The 25,153-nt window shown below is 50.7% G+C and overlaps 11 protein-coding genes and 1 non-coding gene across 12 annotated transcripts; 5 read left to right on the top strand and 7 right to left on the bottom strand.

Moving 5' to 3' along the window:
• Nucleotides 1-404: 404 nt before the first annotated feature.
• On the bottom strand, nucleotides 405-476 carry YALI1_F07588r. The gene has a single exon. It is a non-coding gene; the product is annotated as a tRNA-Thr (tRNA).
• Nucleotides 477-2,031: 1,555 nt separating this feature from the next.
• On the top strand, nucleotides 2,032-3,030 carry YALI1_F07604g (uncharacterized protein; the record flags this gene model as incomplete). The annotated part of the gene is made up of 1 exon (XM_505014.3): nucleotides 2,032-3,030. The coding sequence occupies one exon, from the start codon at nucleotides 2,032-2,034 to the stop codon at nucleotides 3,028-3,030; it is 999 nt and encodes a 332-aa protein (XP_505014.2).
• A 431-nt stretch (nucleotides 3,031-3,461) lies between these two features.
• Nucleotides 3,462-4,658, bottom strand: YALI1_F07630g (uncharacterized protein; the record flags this gene model as incomplete). The annotated part of the gene is made up of 1 exon (XM_505015.3): nucleotides 3,462-4,658. One exon carries the CDS (start codon nucleotides 4,656-4,658, stop codon nucleotides 3,462-3,464), a length of 1,197 nt encoding a protein of 398 aa, XP_505015.1.
• A 2,523-nt stretch (nucleotides 4,659-7,181) lies between these two features.
• YALI1_F07655g (uncharacterized protein) lies at nucleotides 7,182-8,391 on the top strand (the record flags this gene model as incomplete). The annotated part of the gene is made up of 3 exons (XM_505016.1): nucleotides 7,182-7,255; nucleotides 7,319-7,373; nucleotides 7,684-8,391. The coding sequence occupies 3 exons, from the start codon at nucleotides 7,182-7,184 to the stop codon at nucleotides 8,389-8,391; spliced, it is 837 nt and encodes a 278-aa protein (XP_505016.1).
• A 307-nt stretch (nucleotides 8,392-8,698) lies between these two features.
• On the bottom strand, nucleotides 8,699-9,278 carry YALI1_F07675g (uncharacterized protein; the record flags this gene model as incomplete). The annotated part of the gene is made up of 2 exons (XM_505017.3): nucleotides 8,699-9,128; nucleotides 9,250-9,278. The coding sequence occupies 2 exons, from the start codon at nucleotides 9,276-9,278 to the stop codon at nucleotides 8,699-8,701; spliced, it is 459 nt and encodes a 152-aa protein (XP_505017.1).
• A 2,291-nt stretch (nucleotides 9,279-11,569) lies between these two features.
• YALI1_F07699g (uncharacterized protein) lies at nucleotides 11,570-13,537 on the top strand (the record flags this gene model as incomplete). The annotated part of the gene is made up of 1 exon (XM_505018.2): nucleotides 11,570-13,537. The coding sequence occupies one exon, from the start codon at nucleotides 11,570-11,572 to the stop codon at nucleotides 13,535-13,537; it is 1,968 nt and encodes a 655-aa protein (XP_505018.2).
• A 622-nt stretch (nucleotides 13,538-14,159) lies between these two features.
• YALI1_F07747g (uncharacterized protein) lies at nucleotides 14,160-16,310 on the bottom strand (the record flags this gene model as incomplete). Its single annotated transcript, XM_505019.3, has 1 exon — nucleotides 14,160-16,310. One exon carries the CDS (start codon nucleotides 16,308-16,310, stop codon nucleotides 14,160-14,162), a length of 2,151 nt encoding a protein of 716 aa, XP_505019.3.
• Nucleotides 16,311-16,614: 304 nt separating this feature from the next.
• On the bottom strand, nucleotides 16,615-17,256 carry YALI1_F07756g (uncharacterized protein; the record flags this gene model as incomplete). Its single annotated transcript, XM_068283267.1, has 1 exon — nucleotides 16,615-17,256. The coding sequence occupies one exon, from the start codon at nucleotides 17,254-17,256 to the stop codon at nucleotides 16,615-16,617; it is 642 nt and encodes a 213-aa protein (XP_068139368.1).
• A 547-nt stretch (nucleotides 17,257-17,803) lies between these two features.
• YALI1_F07762g (uncharacterized protein) lies at nucleotides 17,804-18,574 on the top strand (the record flags this gene model as incomplete). The annotated part of the gene is made up of 1 exon (XM_068283268.1): nucleotides 17,804-18,574. One exon carries the CDS (start codon nucleotides 17,804-17,806, stop codon nucleotides 18,572-18,574), a length of 771 nt encoding a protein of 256 aa, XP_068139369.1.
• A 1,342-nt stretch (nucleotides 18,575-19,916) lies between these two features.
• YALI1_F07793g (uncharacterized protein) lies at nucleotides 19,917-21,616 on the bottom strand (the record flags this gene model as incomplete). Its single annotated transcript, XM_505020.3, has 2 exons — nucleotides 19,917-20,953; nucleotides 21,601-21,616. The coding sequence occupies 2 exons, from the start codon at nucleotides 21,614-21,616 to the stop codon at nucleotides 19,917-19,919; spliced, it is 1,053 nt and encodes a 350-aa protein (XP_505020.1).
• Nucleotides 21,617-22,359: 743 nt separating this feature from the next.
• On the bottom strand, nucleotides 22,360-23,532 carry YALI1_F07819g (uncharacterized protein; the record flags this gene model as incomplete). The annotated part of the gene is made up of 1 exon (XM_505021.1): nucleotides 22,360-23,532. One exon carries the CDS (start codon nucleotides 23,530-23,532, stop codon nucleotides 22,360-22,362), a length of 1,173 nt encoding a protein of 390 aa, XP_505021.1.
• Nucleotides 23,533-24,330: 798 nt separating this feature from the next.
• On the top strand, nucleotides 24,331-25,125 carry YALI1_F07827g (uncharacterized protein; the record flags this gene model as incomplete). Its single annotated transcript, XM_505022.3, has 1 exon — nucleotides 24,331-25,125. The coding sequence occupies one exon, from the start codon at nucleotides 24,331-24,333 to the stop codon at nucleotides 25,123-25,125; it is 795 nt and encodes a 264-aa protein (XP_505022.1).
• Nucleotides 25,126-25,153: the final 28 nt, after the last annotated feature.

The following is a 25,153-nucleotide window of genomic DNA, read 5'->3' on the forward strand; positions in this document are numbered from 1 at the left end:
ATTTACTTCCTTTGTCTCTAGCACCAATATTTTGGTCACGCACATGAGTGACATTTCGTGCCGACTTCTCTCAAGCTGCCTAATGATGTACCACCTACCACACCGAATATTGCTCCAATCACCGAGCCAATAGCATCAACAGAGACACCTCGCCTAGAACTATTACATGATTCACCCAAGTCTCGTCTAACACCTATACTCTTGCTACCCCCTGCCTGTGAGTGCACCAGACTCCTTGTAGCCGAGGCACCAAATTAGACCAAACCAACCTATGAAGAAAGGCAAGAAGTCCAGGCGATTTTCCCCTGCTACTAAGCCGATCACTAAAAAAATAAAACACAATTGAACCACTTTCCAATAAATACCAACTTATGTGAACTTGGATTTTTACAATAAAAAATATTTGCCTTCGACCAGATTTGAACTGATGATCTCAGCATTACTAGTGCTGCGCCTTACCACTTGGCCACGAAGGCTGGTTTTAAAGTAAAGAAAAAGGTGCTTTCTACAATGTGATATCTGCTGAGTCATAATCGAAAAAACTCGAAAATACAAAGATAAAACTCGTGGTGTTGGCTGCCGCGATCGGGTCTAGGTACGTTTCCATCTTGTGCGAGCGTCTGTGGATTACGTATAACAGGTAGTGCATGTATTATGTGGCCTGAACCAATTGTAGAGGAACCCGTGGAACGAATGAATGAGCAGCGGCTATGATTACTTAACTTCCCGTACAACCCCTGTCCCCGAAAGGAAACATGATTTTCTTCCGAGCGCCGTATCGACGATCAGATCGACACACAAGTTAGTCCCGAAGCATATCGTCGTTGATATGAAACACGGGGTCCGAAAGCTGGACTGCTTGCGATGAGAGAGACAAGGGAGATAACAAGGGTTAGTGCGGATTGCATGGTGAAACAGAGAGATGGGAAACGGGGCTCAAGCAGGGTGGGGACTTTACATTATGAGACAAACAAGATCTAAGGTCCAATTTGGATACGTAGAAGGGGTAGCGGATCAAGTACTTGTACAAATACTTGTATATAGGGTGGTATGAGGGATTGCACTACGGTGGACAGTCGTACGACACTGCTAGATTATCAATTGTACCAACCTCGGTGGCCATCGTACACCGGCCACATCTCCAACGCAAGGGTTACATAGGTATGGCTGCCGGGTGCACTTTTCGGCACTCTGTACTGTATCAGGACACGGGTCCACCTGTTCTGCTGTTTCAGAGAGACAGAGATTGCCGTTTTGGGCGGAGCAAGGGCCCACTAGAGCAAGTGGGGATCTCGGCGGGTCTTCTCCTGCGCTCTTGACGCGACCAGATCGCGTCTTTAGCCCAATGGGGTTTTGTAGTAGCACTTGTAAGGTTTGTAAGGCTGAGGGTTGAGGGTAGGGGGGTAGGAAGATCGGAGGAGACAAAAAGGTGACAGAATGGGTTCTGTAGGGCATCAGAGGAGGTAATTATTGCTTACATAGACCGAAAAATCGTGTGGAAACTCTTTGATTTGTCAATATTTCGCCTCGGTATCCACTTTGGACGCCGTTAGATCATATACATTCTCTTCACCTCCTACCTGTAAAATGCACACCACCGAACCTTATGCAAGGTAAAATTGTGGAGCAGCCCCTGTGTTGATTTGAGAGGCCCAATTCTAGGTGACTCAGAAGTGGTAGAAAGATTCTGAAAATTGGAATCAAGTTTTGACGTGATTATACTCGGATTGGAGTTTTCTAGACTCCGATTGGTCCATTTTTCGTGTTGCAAATGGCCTGTTGGAATTCGTGCAGCATAACCTCATTCCTCGCCAACCCTGCAGGTGTCGCGCTAAGCGAGTTTGATGAAAAAGTCAAAAAAAAGCAGATCGGGTTGTACAGAGCCTGAAAAGATATATATAGCGGCGGATTCCAGATTTGGAACGCCAGTCATTCCTTCACCATCTCACGAGATCAATCACTCCTTCAACACTAGATCAACTCGCACAGTCACTCCTTAATCACACACACACAAACACACATACACCCACAATGCGATTCTCCACCACTCTGCTAACTCTTATCTCTCTTGTCAACGCTCTGCCCGTTGCCAACGACGAGCGAGACGTGGTTCTCACCCAGGAACAGACCGTCACTACCACCTGGTGTCCCGAGACTGCCGAGGGCGAGACCGCCTCTCCGGTTGAGAAGGTCGTCACGGCCACCGTGGTCACCACCATCCAGTCTACCGATGTGGTCACTGCTCCCTGCTCCAAGTGCGAGGAGGAGGAGAAGGCCAAGGAGACCAGCACTCCCGCTGCCGTCCCTGCTCCTGCCCCCGCCCCTACTTCTGCTGCCCCCGAGAAGCCTGCTGGAGAGCCTATTCCTTCTCCTGCTCCTGCTCCTGCCCCTGTCACATCGGCCCCCGCTCCCGCTCCCGCCCCCGCCGAGCCCTCCACAGTCTGGAACGTGGTCACCCAGTACACCACCATCTGTCCCGAGAACTACGTGCCTCCTCCTTGTGACGAGCAGGCCGCTGCCCTGTCTTCTGTGGTTTCTGCTGCTTCTGCCGCCGACGCTGCTGCTAAGAACGGCACCGCTGGAGCTCCCTCCGTCACCTCTCCTGACGCTGCTGTCGCCGCTTCCGTCCCCGCATCTATCTCCATCCCCGACTCCCTCACAGCCGCCTTGGCCTCCGCAATCAGCGCCGCCGCCTCCTACTCGGTCGATACCGACGATGTGACCTACCTTGACGTGACCGTGACCCCCACCTCCACCGTCAACAAGACCGTGACCCCCACCGTCACCGTTGGCGGTTCTTCCACACCCTCTTCCACTGCTGCCTCTTCCACCTCGGCTCCCTTCGAGACCGGACCTGGCAAGACCGAGGCTACCCCCGCCGTCTCCACCGAAGCTGCTTCTCAAAAGATTGTCGGAAACCCCCCTCCCACCCCCGGACCCACCGTTTCCACCGCCTCCGACTTCTCTGCCTCCATCGCGTCCGCCGCCTCTGCCGCCGTGGACTCGGCCCTCAAGGAGCTGGCTTTCTAATTGAAGCAAAGAGAAGGAAAAAGGATAGGATACTAACTTATTGTGCATGCACGTTATAGATAATGAAGACATAGATAGCCGACTGGTGATCCGTAGCGACTCGTAGCTACTCTCAGCTACTCTCAGAGACTAGCTCTAGCAACAAACCATAACTCCTGAATCAGCATGAGAGAATGACAGAATGAGCAGTGATACTTCAACTACCAGCTCGAAAGTGTCGGTTGGTCTAAGACTACAGATCATGTATTTGTAAGAGTAAGTGATTACTGTACCTGTGCTTTACTGGTACATGTATTGTACTTGTACTTACACTGACGACCGAGACCTGGAGTTCATCTCCACGAGTAAGAACATCTACACACTCTCCACGCACTACACAAGCCTTGAAAAGTAACCTCCATCTATACTATATACTTCCACCTATGCCGAGACTAATACTCAATGGCCTTTTTGATGGAGTGGAAGATTCGGGTCACGTTGGGGACCTGGAGATCTTCAAATGCAAGCGACATGTGAGTGTCCCAGCCAGTGACTCGTTGGACGGGCGACTCGAGATGCAGGAAACACTTTTCCTGGACTTCGGCGGCCACCTCCGCGCCAATTCCACCGGTTCGAGGCGCCTCGTGGGTCACCACACACCGGCCCGTCTTCTTGACAGACTCAAACACTGTGTCACGGTCCCAAGGCGAAATGGTCCGCAGGTCAATGATCTCCACAGACGCACCGAGCTTCTGTTCGGCCATCTTGGCAGCAGCATGAATATGGTACAGCTGCGTGCCGTATCCAACAATGGTCACGTCACTGCCCTCCTGCATCACGTCTGCCTTGCCAATGGGCAACTCATAGTCCTCGGTGGGCACGTACTCGGCGGATGCTCGGTACAGGATTTTGGGCTCCATGAAGATGATGGGGTCCTTGGATCGAATGGAAGCCAGCAGCAGACCCTTGGCCTGGAAGGGCGAACGGGGCATGACCACCTTGATGCCTGGAGAGTGGCTGAAAAAGGCCTCTCCGGACTGAGAGTGGTACATGGCGCCATGGCCAACTACTCCACAGGGCATTCGGATGGTGAGTCCTCCGGCGTCAAAGTTGGACGACGACCGAGCACGGTACTTGGCAGCCTCGTTGACAATCTGGTCAAATGCGGGGAACACGTAATCTGCAAACTGGACCTCAGCGATCGCTGTGGATCCATAGGCAGCGTATCCAATACCGAATCCCACGAGTCCCTGTTCGGTCAAGGGGGTATTGAAGACCCGGTCTGCTCCAAATCGCTCCTGGAGATCCATGGAGCACCGGAACACGCCTCCAAAGGCCACGTCTTCTCCAAACAGCACGGCAGTTTCGTCTGTCTCCAGCGCCGTTTTCAGAGCGTCGTTCACACTCTGGTACAGGTTGAGCTGCTTGGCCTGGCCCTCGGCCGCAGCTGTGCCTGCCAGTTCTGGATGAGACAGGGCGGCGTTGGCGGAGTTGAGCAGAAAGGGGGCTTCAGAGAGGTTCACCAGGTTGGGGGAGTCGTGAGAGGCCACCAGGGAGGAGTAGCCACGAAGAGGTGACACGGTCTTTGTCAGCGAGGGCAACGACGCTTTCACGCCACCCCTCAAAACAGGTCGCAGTCTTGTAAGCATATTTTGCAAGCCTGTGTGAATGTGAATGTGATGTATCGTACAAGTATCGTACTGTAGTTGTGACTTTGCCTAATGGATGGGCGTTAGGTACAAGTATGTCTTCTGAACCGGGCTTCTGTTTGTGTCGTACTTCTGCCTGTGTGTCTGCGAAATGTCGCTTTTCTCTCTTTAAGTCAGGACTTCGCTCCTTTGTGACTGAGATGAAGAGTGGTGATGAGATGAGTGAGTGGCTACTCCGAGACACTCAAGCTATATACATTTAGCTATATATGGCCCGGCTCTGGAAGGACGGTTATCGACTGGCGCGGTGGAAAGCTTAAATGGTAAGGTTTCTGTTTTTTGTGGGGTTACGTGCAACTCAACGGACAGAGGTCGGGACAGGGACGGGGGGAGGGCGGACTCGACGGCTATAGGAGGTTATGGAACGACCCAAACAGCCCCAAAATGCATTGGGCGACCGCGGGAGGATCTATAGTCACGTGATCCCGACCAGTTGCTCCCTCCTACTGCCATTTTATAGGTTTTGTAGACCCCGTCTTTGGTCGTCTCATACTGTGCTGCTGCTCCAAAGTCTAAATTCTGCCCAAAAAAAAGGCATTCGAAATGCCCATACTGCATGGTCGAGAGCTGGAGATGGTTGATGTAATATTGAATTGATTGAATTTCTGAAGAGAGAATTGTGGTAGAAATAACTAGAGGAGTAGAATGGTGTAAAAATTATCAAGATCGGATGATTATTGGGGGAGTTGGTTGGAGTGAGCTCAGGTGTATAGGGTAGTCGGTAGAGGTGGTTTGAAGGACCCGAAGTCGAAAAGGGCGGTATGAAGATGGTTTGAAGATCCTCAAGTCAGATGCAAGAAGTTTTTGGTGGTATTTAGTTTACTTGGGCAATACTCGATTACTTTTCAATACGCTGAGAGGCACAGTCGGCTACTGTATGTACAGTACTAGTAGCATGTACCATACATGTACCATTGAGTGGTAGATGTACTAACATGCGTCCAGACCAACAATATTGAGGGTATAAAGAGGTATGTTCGATCTTTCTGTTAGGTGTTTGAAAGATACTGTGAATGAACCGTTGTAGTAGTTATTCTTACTATAGGACTCTTCCAATTGTACGAGTCCAACTGAGAGCACGACTTACAGTATTTACTCCGACAACATCTACAGTATGTACTGTACGTACTGTATTCAACTACAGTGTGTTTGGTAACAGCTGGGGGGAAACATCAATTGATGATGCGCGAGTGTGATTATAACGGACAATAATGAAACACTTTCTGTAAACAACAGCTTCTGATTCTCGGCTCGAAACAGAACACGTTCTGTAAACAACACTTCTGATACTCGGCTCTCCTTCTTACTCTACGAAGTATTTTGATGCTGTTCTCGAACTGTTGAAACCCCGAATATGAACATGCTGAGTGATATATTTGCAAGATGAGGTATCAGATTATGGAAGACATGATGAATACCCACAATGACTATTGCCACGGCTCTGTTGGTGCTCTTCAGAGTGCTGCCGGAGTTAGCTCCCACAGATGAGACTAACTCCGAGCATGTGAGAAATCAACGCCAGCAGTTGCGTGGTCTGTCAGTTGAGAAGATGACGTTATAAGTAAACTTCCATCCGTCTGCGTACGCTGACACTTGCCGAATATCTCTACAGTGCCGAATATATCTTGTTCTACGTTCTTGAAACTTCATAAAGTGCCTAGATGACATTTGACCCGATCCACTAACATGGTCAGTATCTAGAGAATTGTCGAGAAAGCCAACTAATAACTCAACTATGATTGCATATCTAAGGAGGACTATAATGTCGACAACAGGGGATATTTCTGCTACAAAAACTTGGATCTAAGAGAAGTCCGTCTTTTTCAAACCTATAGCTATCGATAAGTATACCCACCATCATTCTACTATTGTTATACTAATAGTATCTCCGCAGCGGACATAACAATTCTCCATGGACATTTTTCTTCAACTAACACTTCGACTAATTTGATAGTATAGTGCAGGTTTGAAACAAGAGTCCGGAAACAGACCATCACTGATCACGCGCATGTACACTAATCATCTGCCTTACACATGGAGCTGCTGTAGGTACGATGATGTAGTCATAGTACACACAGTACATACCAGTACTTGTACTTGATGTGGTTGTACTGTAGTCAGAAAGACGGCGCTTTAACTCCAACTTTGAGCAGCAAACATGCACCGACGAGTTGATGAGAGTGGGCGGAGACGGTCGTGATATATAGATAAACCTCTCGTGAAACCGCTCTCTCTCCAAACGCCACAAAACGGCTCTTTCTATCTACAAAACTGCTCCTTCTATCTGCCCACTATTCCACCACTCCCTTCCTGACCTCCCTCTTCGAGATCGTTAAAATTGCTTTAGCGAAATTTTCCCTTTTTTTCCCGTATAATGCCAACCTTATTTAGCGTCTGCACATTCAGTCATCGCAGCTGGAATCTGTCTCTCCACAACCACAGACACGCACACGACGACTCGATATGGACGCCGTGTACACCGCAGTACAACCTCCAATTCATGGCCTAGACTCATCAGCCCTCAGCGGCATTATGGGGTGAGTTAGAGAGGGGAAATCGACCGACCTGGTGTCTTTAGAACTGCTATCATACTAACACAGATGCATTTCCATCGCCTGCTGGATCATTGTTTTCACGCCCCAGATTTATGAGAATGTGAGTATCGGAGATACCGGGAGTGATGCAGACAGAGTGGCAGGGGGATATCAACGAATGGGGTTATTTCGATACGCCGACAAGTTACTTTGCAATAGCTGATATCCAAGATCCGTGGAGTGATTATGGTATGAATCACGAGAAAAGTGACGTTGACTTATGAGCTCCAGTTGCAAGATTTCAGTTTCGGACTTTTGCGGACTTGGATAGAAACCGGTACCAGATGTGACGCTGTTGTCAGTCATCCCCTAACCTGTAGACCTGCTTCCACCATGACCACAAGCAGTCGTTGTCGTTCCCACTAACCTAGTTCAAACGACAATCGTCAGAAGGACTGTCTCTCTCCTTCGTCGTCATCTGGCTCATTGGAGACATCTTCAATGTGCTCGGAGCCATCCTCCAAAAGATCATCCCCACCATGATCATCCTCGCCATCTACTACACCCTGGCCGACATTCTGCTGCTCTTGCAATGTCTGGTGTACACACACAGAAACAAGATGGTTGATCTCAAGCACCTGTCTCCCGCCACACCTCTTCTTGAGGCCGATCCCAGCCACGATGCCGAGCCCCGTCCTGCTCCCGTGACCGAACCCGTGCCGCGAGCCAAGGTCATCTTCTACCGTCTGCTGATGGTGGCCACCGTCATCGCTGCCGGCATTCTGGGCTACGTCTTCTCGTCCAACAACCACAAGGACGGTAAGCCCGAGAAGCCCCACGACGATCCTTTGGAGATGAACATGCTGGGTCAGTTTTTCGGCTGGCTATGTGCTGCCTTCTACCTGGGCTCTCGGGTGCCTCAGATTGTGCTCAACTACGAGCGAAAGTCGTGCGAGGGTATCTCCTTCATGTTCTTCCTGTTTGCCTGTCTCGGCAACCTCACTGCTGTGGCTTCCATTTTGCTCAAAGATACCAGCCGGCAGTATCTCATCATCAACGCCTCGTGGCTGCTTGGAGCCATTGGCACTCTGTTCCTTGACTTTGTCATTTTCTGTCAGTTTTGGATTTACGGAGAGTAGAAGGAAGGGACTGCTACTAGTAAAACGGTTAGAGGTAGAAAATGTATTATATTGTATGGCCATCGTAAAGGACAAACGAGCAGCAGTCTCAGCTCAAATGGATGCACCAGATGGATGAATCAGCTGGATGTAAGGGACATCGATTATAACCATCACAGATGAACGAGTCCAAGAGAGAAAGGCCCCCGGACGTTTTACTGAGATACATTACGTGATACAATATCATGATCATGCACCTATGTACGGCGACCAGTACTCTACAGGACACATTCCATTTTCCAAACCATCTATGCTATCTTACAATTACTTACTGATCGACAATCAACTCGTCGCATCCCCAGTCTTCGAAGGAGCCGTCGGGCAGGTACCTTCGAATCACCAGAGGAATCTTCTTCTGCTGCAGCTCCTTCATGGCGATCTGCAGAGGGTCCGTGGCGTTCTCAATGTCCACGAGAATGGGCGCGTTCATGGAGATTTGCAGCGCTCGTGTACCCAGCACTCGGGCCCGCTCGTACTTGGTCATGTATGGGGTGGTAGTTCGCTCTTCTCGAGGGATGGCCAGTTCTCGGACCGTCTTTCGTCGCACAGCCTTTTCAAAGTTCTCCACGCCCTCTCCGTTGACGATCTGACGTCCGTCCTCGGCCACGTCCGTCTTCACCTCCTCGCCGTTCTCCTCCACATCCGAAACGTGCTCCTCAAACTCCTCCTCGTAGGCGTTTTCAAAGTTGTCGTTGAATCTGTGTTAGTCTGGGCGCTGGGTGCTGGGCCATGTTGTGGACGTAATCGGACGACGCGAGTCACGTGTTCGTCCCCATAAAACGCACGTGATCCCTCCTGGCGCTCCTTACCCCTACTCACGCTTCCTCGTCTCCACCGTAATCAGACATGATGATCAAGTGTGGTACTGAAATGTGGTGATGATGGTTTTTCCACGCAAGGTTTGATGTACTCCCAGTCAAAAAAAAAAACAATCAAAGTTCAATATGACTAAGCTGCAATGGAGGAGGAGCCAGAAGTATTTGGCCCGGGGAGGCGGGGACCGCCGAAGAGAAACAGTCTCGCGACTTCAGAGATGTGGGTTGTTGGCACCTTGTGTGTTCCGGATGAACGTTCTGTCGTCTTGTTTTTTGATTACTTACTGCGCGAGGTTTGGATTATGGGAAAGATTACTTGGAGATTTGTTAAGATCAAAAGTCAGCTGGAGGTTCAAATACAATGTTACAGTAATGGTAGATGCTTAGTATTTATTCCATTTGAATTATACAGCTTTGAGAAGTGTTAATATGAATTAAAATGACTCTCTTGCAATACAAAAAAAGTTGATATGTTGATGCTGGTTTGTGGGAAAGACATTGATACTTTGTTAGAACTTTAGTTGAAACATCTAGGAGTATCTGAGCAGGTTACGACTGCAAGTACAGTACAGTATGTACTCGTGCTTGTTGGTTGTATGTTAGTAACTGATATACAACCAATACAGACGATTTAAATATGCTCACTATGTCTGAGATGATGATGATATCTGATCACGTAATGTGTTGACAATCTGTTCTTCTCTCCCTTCATAACCTGCCAGCGTAACAAGAGGGTTGATCTGAACGGCGTTGAGAATTGCATATCCGAAATTCCAGCAGTCAAACCAACCTAACCGGGTCTGAATAATCTGTTCCCGTCTTTTGTTACCTTGTATCTCAACTATTCACGATTTCACCTCGGTGTCCAACCAGTTTCGGGTAGAAACACACCTGTGAGCCACTCTACTCGTCCCAGGTACCCCATGTTTTGGATATTAATACTACCATGTGAATCAGGGTGATCTCCTCACTTGCTTGGTGTAGTTATCCTCCCTCATTGTCACATACAATGCTGTGTTGCGAGCTACTGCCCGTTTCAATATGAGGGACTGTGACTGCGTATACATTTTGATGATATGACTGTACACGGAGAGGTTATCAGAGTACAGTATGTACTAGTACCGATACTTGTAGATTATCAGAGTATCAGTACTGATACTTGTAGAATTTTTCACTTCTACTGTCACACAATGTCGTGTAGTTGTTGCATCTAAGTGCTATCCACGATAACGAAATCTCGTGAAAATTGTATATAGCAGGTGGAGTTTTCGGGAATAATTCCATTTGTCTCTCTCTGATAGTCCACAAACCCACTTTTCATCCTTGCGGCATCTCTATATCACCAGAATCTTCATCATCAGCCTACTGTCTTCCAACTAACGCCCAAGTAATCAACAGGCTCCGCAACCACCACCCAATCCGCTATGAGACCTTGTAATGACTCGTAGGACATATGATAGGCCCCGGTGGCTCACTCTGGGCCCACTTGCGTCTCCTGCAGGCATTCATGTCATTCGTATTTGGTTTGCACAGACGCTGTCAAATGTATGCTACAGGATACAGGATGTAAGGTGGCGAGCGGAGTGCGAGAGAGAGCGTGAGGGTGTTACAATGGCAACTAGAAAGGCATGGCTTGTGGCAAATCCAGTGGACTTTCCTTTTTATGAACGCTCTGATTGGCTAGTTAAAGACACAGGGCGTACATTTTACCCACTTCGCCGCTACCGGTAGTGCTCGCCAACTCCATTACCGTTTCACAACAGTAGGTACAGTACCAGCGGCATGGTCACTGCTCCCGTACACCACCCTGACCCAGCTAAATATATTTTTCGACAGATGCATGTCTTATGTACCGTGACGCAAAGTGATTTTGAGGAATTCCGGGAGTAGGGGGACATGGAGGGATCATTTTGGTCACGTGAAATTGTTTCAAATGTCTCAATTTGGTCACAGCTCCATTTTCAGACTCGTTGGTGGCGATTCGGCTCTTCTGGAACGTACCTTGGGCCATCCAAAAAAAACGAGGTACCGTTGGGAAAAATGAAAGTTAACGCCTTTATTTTTTTCTTGCTTGGGGGGGGAAGGATGAGTGTCCACGAGGAAGACGATAGAAGCTATGCGAAAGATGTATTTGTATCGCAGTAAATAGCGGCTCAAATCTGAATAATCTGCACTTTTCAAAATTTGAATGTATCCCCCAGAGCGTTATCTACAGGACCCTCTACCCCCACTCAGCCAAATAAAGTTTTGATACAGGATTTTTTTCTTCCCCCTACATATATAGCGATCCACCTCTTGTTCTCTCGAGAGTCAGCTCTAAGAGCATGTTTCACGAAGCAGAATTGTCGGATACTCCAGATGGCATCACGCACTATGACCTTCCGTCCCGGCCAACGTCCGCGGCGTCTTCGGCGTCGTCGCCGGTGTCCTCCGAGTGGATTGAGGTGAAGGACGCCCATGGCAACCCCAAACGAGTGCCAGAACGCAAGGGTCTGTTTTTCCCGACCCGTGGAGAGACGTACGGCGATGCGTGGAACGGCAATGTGCCCAAGGAAAAAACCACCGTCAAACGGACCCTGGCTCACGTCTGCCCCGAAGAGGGCTGTGACAAGGCATACAGCCGGCCATCGCTCCTAAAACAACATCTACGGTCCCATTACAACGAGCGGTGCTTTGTGTGCACTTATGAGGGCTGTGGCAAGGGCTTCTTCCGCCGCTCGCATCTCAAAGCCCACACAAACAGTCACACGGTGGCCAAACGATACCACTGCTCGTTTTGCGCCAAGGGGTTCAACACGCGCCAGCACCTGCTGCGTCATGAGGTGACCCACAAGTCGATAAAACACTGCCCACACCAAGACTGCTCCAAGCAGTGTCGCACCGAGGTGCAGCTGCTGGAGCACTGTGTGGCCGACCACGCCACCTGGAAGCACCAGTGTACCTATCCCGAATGTGGACGCGCTATTGGCTCCGAAAGACAGATGCAATACCACTGGGAACGGGACCACAACCAAACGCCGCAGTACAAGTGTCCGCATGACGAGTGCGAAGAGGTGGCCTCACAGTGGATCAAGCTGCAGAAGCATGTTTCAAAGGCGCACAACCGGTGGCTGTGTCACCATTGCGAAGGCATCTTTGACGACGTGCAGTCCATGTACGAGCATGAGAAGAGCGTGCACGGTCTGTCTGTTCTCTACAGAGGCGGCCACCGGACTCCAGGCTACGTGCGGCAACTCTGGACGTGCCCTGAAGAGTCATGTGGTCACCAATTCTTCGACAAGGACCTGTATGCCAAACACTACGTGTCGCACAACAAGGCCCCTGTTCGCGACATGTTTGAGTCGGTGGCTGAGTACGACATTACACCCGAGATCATTCCGTACTTTGAAAAGCCCGAAAAGCTGACGCGAAAAGGCCGTTCAGAGCGAACGAGTCTGGAGGGCAAGTCTGGGGAAGAGGAGTACCAGTTGCCTAGCGAACGCCCAGCCAAACGACAACGGCGAGAGGTCTCCAAACCCACAAACACCGCTGCCAGCATCGTCGACAAAATCACCGGAGCCGGCTACTCGGACTCTCGAACCATCCCTTGCGTGGTCGAGACTTGTATGCATCGGTTCAACCGTAAGTACGATCTCGACCGCCACGTTGCTGCCAACCATGCCACCAACTGCGCCGTTTGTCCGTTTGGATCTCACATTCTCACCGAGGTCCGAGACCACATGAGCGACGAACACCGCACCGAGTGGCCGGCAGAGTGCTACCAGGCCTCCCCAGACGCCCACATCAAAATCCATCTTGCATACCTTCGTGGAGAGACGCCTGAGGTTGAACCTGTTAACACTACCTCTCAGAACATGTACAAAAACCTGCATTATCCTACTCCTGGACTGCGCAGAAACGCCCCCCGAGGACAGTCCAACTCCTCGTACAATAGCCCACTGCACAGCCCCATCATTCAGGTGCCGCAGCGTGCACACTCCGAGAGCCCTATGCACATGTATGGCAACTCATACCAACCCATCCAACACACCAGCCCTATCAGTGTGACTTCATACCCTACCCAGACTCCCACTCCGGGATCCATCGGGTCTCCTGCTCCACTACAGCAGCTCAATGAGGCTGTGGAGTACGCTCCATTTGATTCGTTGCCGCTCAGTGCCATGTCCTCGGCCTACGTGTCGCCTGCCCTGTCTCATTCGATTCTGGCTGGCGGACATGATATGGAGTACTCGTCCAATGAAGAGGTCAACTTTACCAAGGACTCTATTGACCCGGAGTTGTTCCGACAGTAGGGGGGAAAGCATCAGAAAAAGAACGTTAGCATACATAGATCAATAGCATATCATTTATAATGGGAGCGGTAGGGAGCGGTCGTGACTAGGTGTATACTGAAAGGATCAATATCAAAACTATCACCTTGTGGTCAAGTACAGACCCACAAAGTTGCTAACAAACGGTACTTGTTAAAAAATCTTGAATCTTCGACAGAAGAGAATATTATTAGTACAAAAAAAGATATTTTCTGAATTCTGTTACATCAGCTACAGAACCAACCCTCTCTCAAACCTCCACCTTTTTTTAGAGCCCCAAAATGAACCAACTCCCATAAAGAGCCAACAAGCGAACTAAACAAGGATACACCCAAATGGTGAACAGATGTTAGAATAAATGAAAAAGAGATACACCACAGGCAGATATCAAGTTGATCAAAAAGAGTGCAGTAATTCAGTTCCCTTCTAGTATCCGTATCATCCCTCTGCATTGTATGTACTATCTGCTGTACGTTATGCGCTGATGAACTGTCTACACCACACTCGTATTTTTTCTCTCCATTACTGTAATAAATATAAATACCAATACCTGGCTGCATGCTGCATCTCTGGCGCTAGCTAGGTGTCAGCCTCGGCTTCCCCCCTAGGATTCAGCGCCTTGCCAGTTCTTATCCTCCTCCTTGACCAACACCCCCATGGTCGCTTCGAACTCGTCGGACAGACCCTTGGCCTGAAGGAATGCCTGCAGACGATCGGCTTTGGTGGTCACCTCGACCAGCTCCGTCTTGAGTTTGCGAATGTAGTCAATGGCGTTCTCGACGGTGTTGGCCTTAGATGTAGACGCCGACTCGGGCACAAGCAACTTTCCGAGATCGGCAAGCGCGTTGTTGATTCGGTTTCGTCGGCCTTGTTCCGCCAGCTTGTGCGAAGTGCGTTTGGAGGCAATGTTCACACTCAGATGCTCAGGATATTGGAGTCCCAGAGCGTTGTGCTTGCCCTCAACAATGTTCTGATAGTTGGACTTTGTCGCCAGAAGCGTCTGGTAGTCCAGGGACGAGCCCTCGGACATCATGGGCTTGATTTGAGGAGAGATCTTGGGCATGAGTGCTGGCGAGGCAGACACGGAAGAGGATCGTCGCGAAGGAGGCTGGGGCGCAATCTTACTGCTACCAGGGCCGTTTCCTCCACTGCTGCTGCCTCCATTGCTGCTACCACTGATGCTGCCCTTCTTGCCACTATGCTGCTGCTGTTGTTTCTTGGCAGCAATCTGAGGTGTCGACGAGACACTACTGATGTTTGTGTTTGGCGAGATGTTGGCGTCGCTCATGAGAGGAGTGGCACCGGTGGACGCCAGTGAAACAGACGACCGCGAAGAAGTCAGGTTACGAGTCACTCGGATGGCGTCCTCCAGCGCGCTGTTGGCGTCCTTCATATCAATGTCCTCGTTCTGGCCCTTAGGGAGGTCCATTAGAGTTGAGGGAGTGGCCGGTTTCATGTGACCCGAAGAAGACGACGACGAAACCGACGACCGGGTTTGCGGAGGTGGCATGACAATGTCCGGCAACGACTCGGGTGAAATGCTGTCTGAGGACCACGAGTCTTTGTTTCCGGAAGCAGACACCAAAGGGTTCACCAATGGAGAACCTCCCACGGAGTTGGGGCCTGAAAGAGATCCTGCCCGGGCACTTGCTCGACCGGTGGGTCGGGTCATCGGCGACATTTTGGCCACCCGGCCAGCCACGGATGATGCTCCAGATTGAGGACCCATCACGGGGGTGCCTCCGACTGGAGTGGCTCTTCCGGACCGAGCCTTTCCTCCTCGAGGAGCAGCAGCTCGTCCGGCCACAGAGTTTCTTTTTCGCGTTGCCGAAGAGGGTGCAGATGCCGATCCGCCCTTCTTATCGTCATACTGCTGTTGCTGCTGCTGCATCATGACACCAGGGTGTCCATCTGAGGGCTCCAGGGACAGGAAGGCATTCGGCATGGCGAAATTGAGCGAGTGGCCACTCATGGGAGGATCAAAGGACGATACTGCTGGGGATACCAGCGGCGTGAAAGATCCATCGTCGTAGACGTTGGCCAGGTTCTGGTTCTGGGGGTCCATGGGCTCCGACAGCGGCGAGTGGAAGATCTCGTTAGGGGTGATTCCAGGTACCTTCATTTCAAACGGGTATCTCGCATTGTTTCCGTTGGAGCCGTTGTTTCCCCCATTACCACTGTACTTTTGTGGCGGCTGGCCTGGAGGAGTCAGGTTTGCTGGCGACCGGTGGGTCTGGGGCTTGGCCTGTGACGGCAGTGTGGTTGTTGGGCTAACGTGGGAGTTATGGGTGGTGGTTGCGGCCGGCGAGTTGCGGTCATCGTCGATAAAGTCGTTCCAGAAGGAGTAGTCTTCAAACCGGCCGCCGTTGTGGGGATTGTTGTGTTGCCCGGTCCCGTTGTGATGTGATTGGTGTTGGTTTTGGTGTTGTGGGTGGCCCTGTTGCTGATGTTGATGATGCTGCTGCTGCTGCTGCTGACCTTGGCCCTGGGTCTGGCCCTGCTGTTGGTTTTGTGTTTGCTGTCCCTTCTGGAAAGCCATGTCGTCGTAGTTCATCTTGGGGGTTCCTACCAGGGACATGGAGTGCACGGAGGGCGACGAGGGCGACACCGAGTTCGGGTAACTGTGGGTCTGGCGTTTGAGGGCCGCCGAGGCGTCGCCGAGCTGGTGATGGTCGGGGCTGTTGGTGTGCAGGTTGAGAAACGAGTTCATTTCCGCCATCTGGTTGGCGTAATCGGGGTGTTCCAATTCGGACATGTTGAGAGACGGCGTAGGAGAAGACTGGACGTCGTTGGGAGGGAACTTCGTGTGAGTCTGTGTCTGTGTCGTTTGCGTCTGTGTCGTTTGCGTCTGTGTCGTTTGCGTCTGTGTCGTTTGTGTCTGTGTCGTTGTGTTTCACTGCAACTGGTGCTGTATTGGTCTCGTCAATACAATATCGTTTACACTGTGACTAGGTTTGAGGGCGTAGTGGCAGGACTGAGAACGGTGCGCGTTAGCTTGTGGAGGGCGACAGTGATGAGGGCGAGGGGCCGATTTGGGGGCGAGAAAAGACGAGGATGAATCAGTCGGTCGCGTGTAGATGAAGAAAGCCGAGCTGCACTCCGCTGCAAACACTTTTGAATTGAAAGATACTTCTGGGGGAGGACAAGCGAAAAAGCGAAAGCCAGAGTTTGGCGTTCCAGGAAGCGAAACAAAGGGGAGGGGGGTAGAGATATAGACGATGTGAAAAAAGAGAAATGAAATGGTAAATTGAGAAGAGTAAAAGAAGGAAGAAAAAAAATGATGAAAAAAAAAAAAAAAAAACCACCAAACCAGTAGTACGACCAAAACAGGCGCAAAAACAGAAAACAAGGAGAAAAGCCGCGACGGACCACCTGCGCATACCCATTAGTGGAGTCTTGTCTGGTGTCTTTGCACGTCGAACATACTGCCGTTGCACAGCCTTGACTTTGCGCTTCCCACTCTTTTTTGCCTCTTTGAACCCAAGCGCTGCATTAGCTTCACCATCTATCATTGACCCCAAAACGCAAAGCGGAGCGTCCCAAACGAGCCGAAGGCTGAAGGGCGCAAGGGAAGGACAGATGGAGCATGGAGATGGAACATGGAGATGGAACATGACGATGGAACCTCTCTCTCTCTCGTATAAGTTGGTAGTGTGACCAAAACGAGCAAAAACCGGGGACATGACGGGATGATGCTGCATACGACTTGTCGCACCGGCATCGCTACCAGTAATAGCGAAGCTCTCTCAAGCTCTTGATATAGGGGTCCTGCTAGGTACCGTTGCTTGGCTCATTGGTAGGCACTATAGAAGCGCCGTTTGAGCGTTTGAGCGTTTGGCGTTCGAGCGCTTGGCTTGTGAACGTTTGGGCAAAGAGCGTCCCATGGTGCGTTAGAGCCGTGTATTGGCTATAGATGGTACCGAGAGTGGACTGAGGGAGAGTGGATACGGGTCTTGATGGGGTGGAGCTGAAAGCAACGCTGTGACCACTGGTCGCGTGACTGTCGAGATAGGCATGGCGAGATTTGACATGACCCGGAACTCGATTGCGAGCCCAATGACACCTCCAGCAGAAGTGAGGCCATAGGACAGAAATACTGTACACACCATCCCTGACTCGTAGTCATCTCTTGTCACTCGCTTAGACTCGCGCTGCAGCATGCCAGGCAATGTTGGCCGGGTCTAGGTTTGCAGGACTATGGAGCTGTAGAATGAGAGCTTGAGTCGACGGCTCGACGAGGTTAGCGAAATGGAGCTAAGGCAGGTGAGCGATAGATCGGATTGCGGACCTAAGTGTCAGAGCATACGCTACTGCATGCGTGTCAGAATCGCCCGACTTTTCCGATCGGTCTTTTTTGGCGGTCTTTTTTTGGCGGTCCTTTTTCGACGGTCCTTTGTTTCGCAGTCTCTCGTCAATCTCGTCAATCTAAAACACCTCACAAGACCCCGGTCAAACACAGTCGGGAGCTGTACAAGTGCAAGTACGTTGTATCGTACAAGTACAGTACTTGCAGACGGCTTGGCGGTTACGTACCTATTCTGGAGTAGCAACCGGCTTCGTCGGTTGGTTGGTCCAATACAGCTGTACATATGTTTGCACATGTCGGCTAAGAACGGCTCAAAGGAGCTGTGCTTCTCGCTAAATCGCCGCTGTACGATATGCGCTGCCGCTGGAACCGACTCTACTGTGCGTATCGGTGCCAGTATCGACAGTACAGGCCAAAGTCATTGTCTATCGTCCGTCTACTGCCTACTAGCGAAAGTTTCTTGTCACTCCGGGACAGACAGGTTATTTGTTCGCTCTCGCTTATTAACCAAGACTTGGCAGAGACATAGGTCCGGAGAAAGAGCTCCCCACCGCCGCTTTGCCGCCACCCAAACGCCCCCTCCACTCTCCAGGGCCTGCCCTAAAGACGCACACTGGGGCGCTCCCGCCACACGGCCCCAGCAGCACAGAAGCAGGAACGTGAGTCACAGCCAATCACAGCGTGCAGCAGCGACATGTGTCTTGCACCCCTAGAGTAGTAGACCCAGACCCTCCGGTCTAGGTTTGCCAAACGCTAACCTACAGTAGAGTGGATATAGTGGATGTTGCAGCAGGAGTTGGCCGACGTGATGACAACAAGAAAAACAAGTGAGTGACAGACCGAGACGGCAGTTTGCGTGATGGCCGAGGCTGCCTACCAAAAACTATCCCCCAAAACATACCCCGCTCCAGACTTGACACAAGCGACCTACTATACCACCAAGACACACCAAGCCAAGCCAGTGTACGCTTCTTGATGATAACCTTCACCGGCTCATCTTTATCCTCGCTACATCCAATCCAACCCCGGCTGTTTGCACCGTCTCTGGAAATAGCCGGAGAACAAAGAGCCCCATTATCAACTGTTGGCTGACATGTACTCGTGCAACCACGAGCCCGAGTCTACACCGGCAGATCACCTGTTCGTATTCACCGCCTACAGCCCAGACGCACCGTATACGGTCTTGAAGACGCTCTTCACAAAACACCAACTGCTCACCGCGTTTCCACCCGCCCCCCCCTAAAATCTCCGAGTATATCTCCGAAATCAAAACATTGCTGGATTCTTTTGAAAACTCACAGAGGTCTACTCTCCAGCCGGAATTATACACTCGGTAGTTCATTCACACCGTTGGACTAATGCACCCCCATCCGTTTTAGCACGGCAGACTTTGCTTAGCAAGGATTAGTGGTCTGAAGACTTCGCACACTTGAAACTCACCCTTCCCCATGCTCTGTCAATCACTCCCCGAACCCATTGCCCTATAACTCAACTTGCTATGGCGGTCACAAGACCACGGAGCTCGGAGAAAACAAACCCACAGGCTTCCAAAGCCTATAGAAGACCCCAAGAAGATCACCTACAAGTGCAAGTACTGTAGTCCGTTCCAGCAACTCCTGAAGAAGAACTGCATCGAACGCACGCTATTAAACTGCTCATAACGTACGATTCTGAGAAAATCTCTTGTGCCTCATCATTGTTCGCGCACCCTGCAGAGCACTAAACATCATACGGCGGGAGCCCGTAGTTTTTCCGCGATAGTTTACAGGCTCTGCAACTACTGCAATTACCGTGCATCATTTACAATTCTCTCCCCTTGTTCTGACTGTCTAATTTGCTTGCTATCCAACATTTATGTCATGAGCGCGCCTCCGATCTGGCTTTGTTTTCTTACCGCACTCTTATCTCTCATGTCGCAACTGTGGTTGTAGTTACATTTTTGCTCATCGAGATAAGCCTTGATATAGCTACAAGTACAACACTTTGACGTTATCGTCAGTATTCAACCTATATACCCTTTCCCTAATCATTTACCTGATCCTCCACCTCTTCCTCCTACGACATGCTAACCCAGGCAACGGCATATCCATACACGCCGTCGGCCATCTGAATGATATGATACGAAATGTGATCTCCAAGAGATGCAAGAGATAGCACTCTGGTAGGGAAAGTGTGCACGGGAGAAACCACTCCCCGTGAAACCGCAGGCCCCTTACCGCCTCGTCGGGCCTTCAAAATAGCTGCAAGAATAGCAAACAGCACCATATCAATACCCACATGCACACCTATTGCCCGCAAGAGCAACAGGACTCGCCGCCTCCAGTTTCGGCGCGGTTCGGACGGATCCGCTGGCCGGTACTGCTTCGCCATGTCTGCCATCTCCTCGTTGATGGTTCGCAGAGCCCAGGCCATGTCGCTCTTGAACCTGTCCGACGGAATCGGAGGAGTATGCTGCTGATGCTGATGTTGGCTCTGGCTCTGGACCAGATTGCTCTGTGGATGCGGCGCAATGGCAGTATGGTGTGATCGCGAGTTGCCTGAGCCATGCGTCAGGTTGGACCCCTGCTGTGCTCGGCTTGATCCGCCCACCCCACTACCATGGGCGCCACCTCCACTGCCATGGCTCACGTGACTGGGAGAAGTGCCAACTTCGGCCCGTCCCAGAGCCGATCGAGAGGGATACTCGACAGCGTCCTCGTAAAGCTCCTCCTCGGCGCCCTCAGAGTCCGACGCGACGTCCTTGATCTGATCCCACATGTACTCCAGCTCCGCCAGCAGCTCGCGCCCCTCGTGAGTATCTGAGGCGTACGTGTTCATCAGGGAGATGAGGAACGACACGTATCTGCGCTTGGCTTCGGTCTTGGACAGCCCCTGCTGCTGTTTCCAGGCGTCCCACTTCTTCTGGCCAGCCACATCAATCTCCGAATCTCCAACCGGACGGGCCATGACACCCATCACGTCGCCCTCGGTGGCCTGCTTGTACATTCCATAGAGCTGGATGCGCGACTCGATAGGGGGGCGGGGTCGCGAGGAGTATCCTGGCCGTGAGGAGAGTGTCCGGATTGTGTTGATAGCACGGACAAATACCCGGTCTGAGTTAGTATAATGGGGGTGTTGGTGACCAGCTGTCAAAAAGACTGTATGAGAACTGCTGGGCCAGACAGGAGCGAGTGTGCACAGACCACCAACAGTCACTTCCAGCAATGTAGCAACCAATCTCGAACAGGAGTAACGAGAGCGTAGGTCCTAGCGAGTCCATTCAGCGGCAACAGACACTAGCAAGCCTTAGTGCCGCTCTAGCACACGACAGTATCTACGGCAAACGTCCGGAGCATGGTAGCAGCATGAAAGTAAGGGGCAGTTTCCTTGGACACATCCGGTCGGTGCGACAGGGTGGTACGGTCTTCTTTATATGGAATCCCTGCCACGGCCCTTGCCGTCACACCGTCCCTGTCTCTGTAATGTCTGTATCTGTCCAACTCGCCACCAAGCCGATTGAGACATTAATGTAGCTGAGCCGTGAAAATCTCACGTGTGCCAATCCGTTGGGGCTGTTTGTGTGCGTAGTTGGTTGCCTGTTGGACGGCTCCTCTTGGTGTTCTTCTGCTTGTGTCTGCCCGTCTCTGTGATCTCGGACCCCACACCTCGCACTACTGACACGAGTACTGGTGACACAAGCAGGTCCATTTCCGCGGTTCAGTTGTTGCCACGTGTCCTCTCCCGTCGTTCCCCTACTCACCAATGGAGTCACTCATGTCGTGTGTAATGCTGAGAGAAGATGTGATCTCGAAATCGAAATCTCAAACGCTATGTGTGATGGAGATGTGATGTGATGTGTGATGTCATATGTATGTAGGCTGCAGGTTATTGTGGAGAGCACAACTGGGAAATGCCACCACGTCAACCAGAGGGTTAGGGCCGGGTTGTGGACACGGAGAAGATTGAAATATGTAGCCGCGGCCCATTGACATTAATTGGCAGTATCTATCGCCTTCCCCATACAGCCACAGCTCTCCAAAGTGCTCTTGCTTGCCATTTCTCTTTTCACGTGGTGGGGTTTAGAGTTGTAGAACCGGTGGTATAATCTGGCTATGATTTCGGGTGGGGTAGGAGAACCCAGTATTAGTAGAGGAGCCGAGGTAGGTGATATTGGGGAGGTTTTTTGTCTACAGAATATTATGGACAGATTTTTCTTGGTGGCTAGAGCTGAAAATGGCCATCAAAGGTGCTACAATGTGGTTTGAGCGTCTCCTATAGACTGCCATAGTCTGCTGCTTAGTTCATTGAACTCTCCAAGTATTCCCCAAATGTTACTTGGATTCTTAATAGATTATAGTTAATATCTAAACAAACTACAGTTGATAGAGACTCATTCATCCAACCTGTATATTAATGCTATGCGTGCTTTTTTTGTCATCACCTCCCGGTGCCATTTAAACGTTCACGTGACTCCTGTATCTGTGTCCTGGACTAGTCTCCTAGTCATTCTTCCGGTGTCCTAGATCTTACCTCCAAACTTGCGAATCTCGTGTTTAGACAACTTGATTCCTCCAGCGGTGCTCTTACCAACCGAGTTGATTTTCAGACCTCGGTCTCGCTTGACAACCTTCTTCTTTCGAATGGCAAACCGGTTGTCCACCGGAGCCGTCTTAGCCAGAATAATACCGGCCTCCTGGGCATGCTCTTGCTCGGCCTTGACCTTGTTCTGGAACTTGGAGTTGACCATTTTTCGAGTCAACATTGGCATGTTCTTCTGGAGCGGGATATGTTTGCCTCCCAGACTCTCAATTCGAGACGTCAGGGTCTTAAGACGAGCCTTACCAATGGGACCATCGTCCAGGAAGGAAATATCTGCTCCAGAGAAGCTAGACTGAGCAGCCTGAGAATGCAAAATCGAAGACTCGTTGATAAGTCGTTGCAGAGCCACGTCATTCTGCAGGTCCTCCTTCTCCTCCTCCTCTTCCTCCTTGGTCTTGGGCACTCGTCTTTGAGTCTCACTGAGTAGCTTCTCCTTCTCCTCCTTCTGGACCTCAGACAACGGTGTCTTCTTGCTCATGAACCGTTTCTTCTCGGCTTTTTCGTTGAAGTCCCTCGTAGAACGGTCGCTTCCAGTGAACCGGACAATCACAGGTCCTTCTTCTTTCTTCGTTTCTTCCTCCTCCTCTTTCTCGCTCTCGGTGTCCATCTCATCGTCTGATGGCCGCTCCACATAAGTCTTGGAGAGCTCGACGAGATCCTCGTTGTCGTCAAAGTCATCATTGTTATCATCCGACTCAGACTCAGAATCTTCATCCTCTTTGTCGTCCTCCTTTAGCCCCTCAACATGTCCAAACTGGGCCTCAAATGCTAGTCTCATTTTTCTGTGGTACTCCTTCTCGGCGTCTTCCTTGGAGGTTTTTGCGGGTTTCGAGACCTTTCTGGAAGTATTTGTCGGTTTAACGGGTTTAGATTTGCTTGTTTTAGTCTTGACTGTCTTCTTGGCCTCCTCAACAGCCTCCTTTTTGGTATCTTCCTTCTTCACTTCCTTCTCCTTGGGCTTCTCCTCGAGCTTCTTCTGGGCAGGTTTAGCAGGTTGGGCTTGCTCAGCAGGCACTGGTTTCTTCGCGGGGGCCGCCTTCTTGGTCCCCTGGGCCAGATCGCCCAGATCAAACGGGTTGAATCCTCCTAGCATGATGAGTTGAGTGATGTTGCAGAGTCGAAAATAAATTTCAGGCCGTTGAAATAAATTTAATCGTGCATAAACTCAAATGGGGGGGTGAGATTAGTAAGAGAGAGGGAGAGCTGCCGAAGTGTGAGTAGGAGATGTGGAGGAAAAGGCGGGGGCTTATGTGGGGATTGGGGCGGGGCAGTTGCAAACGTCTACTTAATTGGACCAAATATCGGTACTTTTCAGACCCACGGCTCACTTTCTGACACTTACTTTCTACCCAAGTGAACTACAGTATGTACATACATACAGTTGAGTGAAGGAAGAGATTAGAGAGTTTCAACCGATAGCGGGAGTTCTGATTGTAGACAAGGAGGTGCTGAAAAAGTCAGATACAAGTACCGGTACAAGTACGTTATGTCAGTTGAACCATTGATGAATTCTGTCTCGTTTTCAACCCTCCAACTTCTCGTAAGCATCCAGTGATCATTCTAAAGGAGTTATATATTGTAGTTTCCGCACACACTCTACCTCAGTGTCTCAATCTCAGCTCTTCCTTGCCCAATGTTCATAATCTCCACCACACATAAATGACGACCAGAAGCAAAAAATGCAGTCACATGACCTGATCCACCACCCTATATATTCCTCCATAATCCCCTTTTGTCGCTTTGTCTACTCTGGCAGTCCCTACCATGCTCCTCCAACCCACCAATAAAGTTCCTGATCAGTACTATACATGAAAATGCATGATCTGTGAGAGTCATTATCTCAACTGCACCACCACAGTACTCACACCAAAACGCAGGTCCGAGCTCAGACATGACGAAATTCCGAGGCTGTATCGATATCCACTCTGGACAGGTCAAACAGATTGTCGGAGGCACTCTGACGGACTCAGACGCTGATCTCAAGACCAACTTTGTCGCTACCCAGCCTCCGGGATACTTTGCCCAGTTGTACAAGGACAACAATGTCGTGGGCACCCATGTTATCAAGCTGGGTCCTGGCTGCGACGAGGCTGCCGAGGAAGCCCTTGCTGGCTGGCCCGATCATCTTCAAATTGGAGGAGGCATCAACCACGACAATGCCGAAAAGTGGATCAAGCTGGGAGCTTCTCATGTGATTGTCACTTCTTTTCTGTTCCCCGACGCCAAGCTCGATATGAAGCGACTCACAGATCTGGAGGCCATTCTGGAGCCCTACGGCGGCAAGAAGCGCATTGTGGTGGATCTGTCGTGTCGACGAAAAGACGGCAAGTGGGTGGTGGCTATGAACCGATGGCAGACGCTCACAGACACAGAAGTCAACAAGGAGACGCTGGAGCAGCTGGCCAAGCACTGCGACGAGTTTCTGATCCACGCTGCTGACGTGGAGGGTCTCTGTAACGGCATTGATGAGGAGCTGGTAACTAAGCTGGGAGAGTGGCTTGAGGAGGGTCATTTGCCCCCTGTGACGTATGCTGGCGGCGCCAAGAACATTGATGATTTGGCCCTGGTGCAGAAACTGTCGCATGGCAAGGTGGATCTGACCTATGGAAGTGCCCTCGACGTGTTTGGGGGAGACAAGGTCAAGTTCAGTGACTGTGTCGAGTGGAATGAGAAGATGCACAAGTAGACATGGATGAGGATGAATAGATGAATAG

This window comes from Yarrowia lipolytica, chromosome 1F, assembly GCF_001761485.1.
Source record: "Yarrowia lipolytica chromosome 1F, complete sequence".
In the NCBI taxonomy this organism is placed as follows: domain Eukaryota; kingdom Fungi; phylum Ascomycota; class Dipodascomycetes; order Dipodascales; genus Yarrowia; species Yarrowia lipolytica.